Here is an 8,478-nt window from a genome sequence, read left to right on the forward strand (position 1 = left end):
TGACTCAGCAGTACAGTAGCTGGCTCCTCTCTTGTATTGACTCAGCAGTACAGTAGCTGGCTCCTCTCTTGTATTGACTCAGCAGTACAGTAGCTGGCTCCTCTCTTGTATTGACTCAGCAGTACAGTAGCTGGCTCCTCTCTTGTATTGACTCAGCAGTACAGTAGCTGGCTCCTCTCTTGTATTGACTCAGCAGTACAGTAGCTGGCTCCTCTCTTGTATTGACTCAGCAGTACAGTAGCTGGCTCCTCTCTTGTATTGACTCAGCAGTACAGTAGCTGGCTCTCCTCTTGTATTGACTCAGCAGTACAGTAGCTGGCTCTCCTCTTGTATTGACTCAGCAGTACAGTAGCTGGCTCTCCTCTTGTATTGACTCAGCAGTACAGTAGCTGGCTCTCCTCTTGTATTGACTCAGCAGTACAGTAGCTGGCTCTCCTCTTGTATTGACTCAGCAGTACAGTAGCTGGCTCTCCTCTTGTATTGACTCAGCAGTACAGTAGCTGGCTCTCTTGTATTGACTCAGCAGTACAGTAGCTGGCTCTCTTGTATTGACTCAGCAGTACAGTAGCTGGCTCTCCTCTTGTATTGACTCAGCAGTACAGTAGCTGGCTCTCCTCTTGTATTGACTCGGCAGTACAGTAGCTGGCTCCTCTCTTGTATTGACTCGGCAGTACAGTAGCTGGCTCCTCTCTTGTATTGACTCGGCAGTACAGTGGCTGTTCTTCCTGTATTGACTCGGCAGTACAGTGGCTGTTCTTCCTGTATTGACTCGGCAGTACAGTAGCTGTTCTTCTTGTATTGACTCGGCAGTACAGTGGCTGTTCTTCCTGTATTGACTCGGCAGTACAGTAGCTGTTCTTCTTGTATTGACTCGGCAGTACAGTGGCTGTTCTTCCTGTATTGACTCGGCAGTACAGTAGCTGTTCTTCCTGTATTGACTCAGCAGTACAGTAGCTGTTCTTCCTGTATTGACTCAGTTGACTCTTGCTATCACTTAACCAGCAACAATGGCTGTATTCCAGCTTGTTGTAGTTCTAACATCTCTCTCTCTCCCCAGTTCCCCCACCAGGGTGTAAAACCACCCTATCAGAATGCTCCGTACGGACCAGGCAACACCTCTCTGTTCCAGAACCACCCACCTCCCCTGCAGGACTGCAACGATTCACTGGCAGGGAAAATGGCCTTCACCGATTGGTCAGCTCCATATGACCAGGGAGGAAGTAGATTACCGAATCACCATGCGGCCGCTCCCTCTGGGCCCTCCCCCTCTCCTTCATCATCTTCTGATGGAGATGAACCAAACGACAGCAGCAAGTAAGACACACACACACACACACACACACACACACACACACACAAACACACAGATACACACATAAAACTAATCTTCTGTTTCCACGAGTTGTGTCTGAAAGACGGCATGGGTAACATACAGCTGGCTCTGCTAAGACAAGGCTGAAAGACGGCATGGGTAACATACAGCTGGCTCTGCTAAGACAAGGCTGAAAGACGGCATGGGTAACATACAGCTGGCTCTGCTAAGACAAGGCTGAAAGACGGCATGGGTAACATACAGCTGGCTCTGCTAAGACAAGGCTGAAAGACGGCATGGGTAACATACAGCTGGCTCTGCTAAGACAAGGTGTGATGGTCTGTGTCTATTTGTCAGTAACAGCTGGTGCATCAAATCAAATAGTAAGGAAGTCTCGAGGTTTTGCTCGCTTGAGGTAGAGTATCTCATGATAGGCCGTAGGACCACACTATTTACCAAGAGAGTTTTCATATATGTTTTTCGTAGCTGTCTTATTTACCACCACAGACCGATGCTGCCACTAAGACCTCACTCAATGATCTGTATACGGCCATAAGCAGACAGGACAACACTCAATGATCTGTATACGGCCATAAGCAGACAGGACAACACTCAATGATCTGTATACGGCCATAAGCAGACAGGACAACACTCAATGAGCTGTATACGGCCATAAGCAGACAGGACAACACTCAATGATCTGTATACGGCCATAAGCAGACAGGACTCCACTCAATGATCTGTATACGGCCATAAGCAGACAGGACAACACTCAATGATCTGTATACGGCCATAAGCAGACAGGACAACACTCAATGATCTGTATACGGCCATAAGCAAACAGGACAACACTCAATGAGCTGTATACGGCCATAAGCAAACAGGACAACACTCAATGATCTGTATACGGCCATAAGCAAACAGGAAAACGCTCATCCAGAGGCGGTGCTCCTAGTGGCCGGGGACTTTAATGTAGGGAAACTTAAATCTGTTTTGCCTCATTTCTACCAGCATGTCACATGTGCAACCAGAGAGAAAACAACTCTAGACATTTACTCCACAGACAGAGACGCGTACAAAGCTCTCCCTCGCCCTCCATTTGGCAATTCTGACCATAATTCTATCCTCCTGATTGCTGCTAACAAGCAAAAACTAAAGCAGGAAGTACCAGTGACTCACTCAATACAGAAGTGGTCAGGTGACGCAGATGCTAAGATACAGGACTGTTTTGCTAGCACAGACTGGAATACGTTCCGGGATTCTTCCGATGGCATTGAGGAATACACCACATCAGTCACTAGATTCATCAATAAGTGCATCGATGACGTCGTCCCCACAGTGACTGTACGTACATACCACAACCAGAAGCCATGGATTACAGGCAACATCTGCAATAAGCTAAATGGTAGAGCTGCCCCTTTCAAGGAGCGGGACTCTAACCCGGAAGCTTATAAGAAATCCCGCTATGCCATCCGACAAACCACCAAACAGGGAAAGCGTCAATACAGACTAAGATTGAATCCTACACCAACTCCAATGCTCGTCGGATGTGGCAGGGCTTGCGAACTATTACGGACTACAAAGCACAGCCGTGAGCTGCCCAGTGACACAAGCCTACCAGATGAGCTAAATGACTAATATGCGTGCTTCTAGGCAATCAACACTGAAGCATGCATGATGGCACCAGCTGTTCCGGATGACTGTGTGATCAAGCTCTCCGTAGCCGACTTGAGTAAGACCTTTTAAACAGGTCAACATTCACAAGGCCACGGGGCCAGACAGATTACCAGGACGTGTACTCTGAGCATGCGCTGACCAACTGGCAAGTGTCTTCACTGTAATACCAACATGTTTCAAGCAAACTTCCATAGTCCTTGTGTCCAAGAACACCAAGGTAACCTGCCTAAAGGACTGCCAACCCGTAGCACTCACGTCTGTAGCCATGAAGTGCTTTGAAACAGAAACCCTAGACCCACTCCAATTTGCATTCTGACACAACAGGAAGGCCTGATCACCGACAACGACGAGACAGCCTATAAAGAGATGAGGTCAGAGACCTGGCTGTGTGGTGCCAGGACAACAACCTCTCTCTCAACATGATCAAGACAAAGGAAATGATCGTGGACTACAGGAATAGGAGGACTGAACAGGCCCCCATTCTCATCGACGGGGCTGTAGTGGAGCACGTTGAGAGCTTCAAGTTCCTTGGTGTCCACATCAACAAACTTTCATGGTCCAAAGGCACTACAGAGGGTGGTGCGTACGGCCCAGTACATCACTGGGGCCAAGCTTCCTGCCATCCAGGACCTCTACAGAGGGTAGTGTGTACGGCCCAGTACATCACTGGGGCCAAGCTTCCTGCCATCCAGGACCTCTACAGAGGGTAGTGTGTACGGCCCAGTACATCACTGGGGCCAAGCTTCCTGCCATCCAGGACCTCTACAGAGGGTAGTGTGTACGGCCCAGTACATCACTGGGGCCAAGCTTCCTGCCATCCAGGACCTCTACAGAGGGTAGTGTGTACGGCCCAGTACATCACTGGGGCCAAGCTTCCTGCCATCCAGGACCTCTACAGAGGGTAGTGTGTACGGCCCAGTACATCACTGGGGCCAAGCTTCCTGCCATCCAGGACCTCTACAGAGGGTAGTGTGTACGGCCCAGTACATCACTGGGGCCAAGCTTCCTGCCATCCAGGACCTCTATACCAGGCGGTATACTGTACGCGCTGATACACACACACACACACACACACTGATACGCCCATACACACACAGCACACTAATACATACACAACACACTAATACACACACACACACACACAACTGATACACACACTGATACACCCTCACACACTGATACACTCATAGTTTATTCATGAAGGCCTGTGTGGCTTGACGTCACCAATGTTACTGCGTTCACTGCAACCTGTTGCAACATTGTTTTGTCTTAGCTGCAACACCCTCTCTCTCTCCCCCCTCTCCTTTCTCTCCCCCCTCTTCTCTCTCTCTCCCCCTCTCCTCTCTCTCCCCCTCTCCTCTCTCTCTCCCCCCCTCTTCTCTCTCTCTCCCCCCTCTTCTCTCTCTCTCCCCCCTCTTCTCTCTCTCCCCTCTTCTCTCCTCCCTTCTCCTCTCTCTCCCCTCTCCCTTCTCTCCCTTCTCCTCTCTCCCCCCCTCTTCTCTCTCTCCCCTCTTCTCTCCTCCCTTCTCCTCTCTCTCCCCTCTCCCTTCTCTCCCTTCTCCTCTCTCCCCCCCTCTCCTCTCTCTCCCCCTCTCCTCTCTCTCCCCCCTCTCCTCTCTCTCCCCCCTCTCCTCTCTCTCCCCCTTCTCCTCTCTCTCCCCACTCTTCTCTCTCTCCCCCTCTTCTCTCTCTCCCCCCTCTTCTCTCTCTCCCCCTCTTCTCTCTCTCCCCCCTCTTCTCTCTCTCCCCCCTCTTCTCTCTCTCCCCCTCTTCTCTCTCTCCCCCTCTTCTCTCTCTCCCTTCTCCTCTCTCCCTTCTCCTCTCTCTCCCCCCTCTTCTCTCTCTCCCCCCTCTTCTCTCTCTCCCTTCTCCTCTCTCTCTCCCTTCTCCTCTCTCCCCCCTCTTCTCTCTCTCCCCCCTCTTCTCTCTCTCCCCCCTCTTCTCTCTCTCCCCCCTCTTCTCTCTCTCCCTTCTCCTCTCTCTCCCTTCTCCTCTCTCCCCCCTCCTCTCTTCTCTCTCTCCCCCTCTCCTCTCTCTCTCCCTCCTCCTCTCTCTCTCCCTTCTCCTGTCTCTCTCCCTTCTCCTGTCTCTCCCTTCTCCTGTCTCTCTCCCTTCTCCTGTCTCTCTCCCTTCTCCTGTCTCTCTCCCTTCTCCTGTCTCTCTCCCTTCTCCTCTCTCTCCCCCTTCTCCTCTCTCTCTCCCTTCTCCTCTCTCCCTCCTCCTCCTCTCTCTCCCTCCTCTCTCTCTCCCCCTTCTCCTCTCTCCTCTCTCTCTCCCTTTTCCTCTTTCTCCCCTTTCTCTCTCCCCTCTTTCCTCTCCTCTCTCCCTCGTCTCTCCCATGTCTCACTCCTGTCTCTCTCTCCTTCTCCCCCTCTCTTCTCTCTCTCTTTTTCAGCCATCTGCCAGACAAGTCCTCCAGGTGGGACGATCCGTCCTGTCGAGGGGGCGGAGGGGATGGTTCCCACGGTAACATTCCATCGCTGTTGTCGATGGCGACGCGGAGTCACATGGACATAACCACGCCCCCTCTTCCTCAAGTCAGCGCTGAAGTGTTGAGAGTAGCAGAACACAGACACCGCAGAGGACTGATGTATCCAGAGATATACCACATACTGACCAAGGTACTACAGACACAGAGGACTGATGTATCCACAGATATACCACATACTGACCAAGGTAACACAGAGGACTGATGTATCCACAGATATACCACAGATATACCACATATTGACCAAGGTAACACAGAGGACTGATGTATCCACAGATATACCACATACTGACCAAGGTAACACAGAGGACTGATGTATCCAGAGATATACCACATACTGACCAAGGTAACACAGAGGACTGATGTATCCACAGATATACCACATACTGACCAAGGTAACACAGAGGACTGATGTATCCACAGATATACCACATACTGACCAAGGTAACAGACACAGAGGACTGATGTATCCACAGATATACCACATACTGACCAAGGTACTACAGACACAGAGGACTGATGTATCCACAGATATACCACATACTGACCAAGGTAACAGACACAGAGGACTGATGTATCCACAGATATACCACATACTGACCAAGGTAACAGACACAGAGGACTGATGTATCCACAGATATACCACATACTGACCAAGGTAACACAGAGGACTGATGTATCCACAGATATACCACATACTGACCAAGGTAACAGACACAGAGGACTGATGTATCCACAGATATACCACATACTGACCAAGGTAACAGACACAGAGGACTGATGTATCCACAGATATACCACATACTGACCAAGGTAACAGACACAGAGGACTGATGTATCCACAGATATACCACATACTGACCAAGGTAACACAGAGGACTGATGTATCCACAGATATACCACATACTGACCAAGGTAACAGACACAGAGGACTGATGTATCCACAGATATACCACATACTGACCAAGGTAACAGACACAGAGGACTGATGTATCCACAGATATACCACATACTGACCAAGGTAACAGACACAGAGGACTGATGTATCCACAGATATACCACATACTGACCAAGGTAACACAGAGGACTGATGTATCCACAGATATACCACATACTGACCAAGGTAACAGACACAGAGGACTGATGTATCCACAGATATACCACATACTGACCAAGGTAACACAGAGGACTGATGTATCCACAGATATACCACATACTGACCAAGGTGACACAGAGGACTGATGTATCCACAGATATACCACATACTGACCAAGGTAACACAGAGGACTGATGTATCCACAGATATACCACATACTGACCAAGGTACTACAGAGGACTGATGTATCCACAGATATACCACATACTGACCAAGGTAACAGACACAGAGGACTGATGTATCCACAGATATACCACGTACTGACCAAGGTGACACAGAGGACTGATGTATCCACAGATATACCACATACTGACCAAGGTAACACAGAGGACTGATGTATCCACAGATATACCACATACTGACCAAGGTAACAGACACAGAGGACTGATGTATCCACAGATATACCACATACTGACCAAGGTGACACAGAGGACTGATGTATCCACAGATATACCACATACTGACCAAGGTAACACAGAGGACTGATGTATCCACAGATATACCACATACTGACCAAGGTAACAGACAGAGGACTGATGTATCCACAGATATACCACATACTGACCAAGGTAACACAGAGGACTGATGTATCCACAGATATACCACATACTGACCAAGGTACTACAGACACAGAGGACTGATGTATCCACAGATATACCACATACTGACCAAGGTAACACAGAGGACTGATGTATCCACAGATATACCACATACTGACCAAGGTAACACAGAGGACTGATGTATCCACAGATATACCACATACTGACCAAGGTAACACAGAGGACTGATGTATCCACAGATATACCATATACTGACCAAGGTAACACAGAGCACTGATGTATCCACAGATATACCACATACTGACCACGGTAACACAGAGGACTGATGTATCCACAGATATACCACATACTGACCAAGGTACTACAGACACAGAGGACTGATGTATCCACAGATATACCACATACTGACCACGGTAACACAGAGGACTGATGTATCCACAGATATACCACATACTGACCAAGGTAACACAGAGGACTGATGTATCCACAGATATACCACATACTGACCAAGGTAACAGACACAGAGGACTGATGTATCCACAGATATACCACATACTGACCAAGGTAACACAGAGGACTGATGTATCCACAGATATACCACATACTGACCACGGTAACACAGAGGACTGATGTATCCACAGATATACCACATACTGACCACGGTAACACAGAGGACTGATGTATCCACAGATATACCACATACTGACCAAGGTAACACAGAGGACTGATGTATCCACAGATATACCACATACTGACCAAGGTACTACAGACACAGAGGACTGATGTATCCACAGATATACCACATACTGACCAAGGTAACAGACACAGAGGACTGATGTATCCACAGATATACCACATACTGACCAAGGTAACACAGAGGACTGATGTATCCACAGATATACCACATACTGACCAAGGTAACAGACACAGAGGACTGATGTATCCACAGATATACCACATACTGACCAAGGTAACAGACACAGAGGACTGATGTATCCACAGATATACCACATACTGACCAAGGTAACAGACACAGAGGACTGATGTATCCACAGATATACCACATACTGACCAAGGTAACACAGAGGACTGATGTATCCACAGATATACCACATACTGACCAAGGTAACAGACACAGAGGACTGATGTATCCACAGATATACCACATACTGACCAAGGTAACACAGAGGACTGATGTATCCACAGATATACCACATACTGACCAAGGTGACACAGAGGACTGATGTATCCACAGATATACCACATACTGACCAAGGTAACACAG

The 8,478-nt window shown here is 48.6% G+C and overlaps 1 protein-coding gene across 1 annotated transcript in view; it reads left to right on the forward strand.

The window, feature by feature from the left end:
• fam120c (family with sequence similarity 120C) overlaps positions 1-8,478 on the forward strand; it is a 71,830-nt gene that overhangs the window by 39,866 nt on the left and 23,486 nt on the right. Inside the window, exons 7-8 of the mRNA XM_038984329.1 lie at positions 1,058-1,314; positions 5,385-5,610. Coding sequence (XP_038840257.1) covers positions 1,058-1,314; positions 5,385-5,610 — 483 coding nt within the window. The remainder of the gene's footprint in view (positions 1-1,057; positions 1,315-5,384; positions 5,611-8,478) is intronic.

The sequence above is a fragment of the Salvelinus namaycush genome, unplaced genomic scaffold, assembly GCF_016432855.1.
Source record: "Salvelinus namaycush isolate Seneca unplaced genomic scaffold, SaNama_1.0 Scaffold230, whole genome shotgun sequence".
In the NCBI taxonomy this organism is placed as follows: domain Eukaryota; kingdom Metazoa; phylum Chordata; class Actinopteri; order Salmoniformes; family Salmonidae; genus Salvelinus; species Salvelinus namaycush.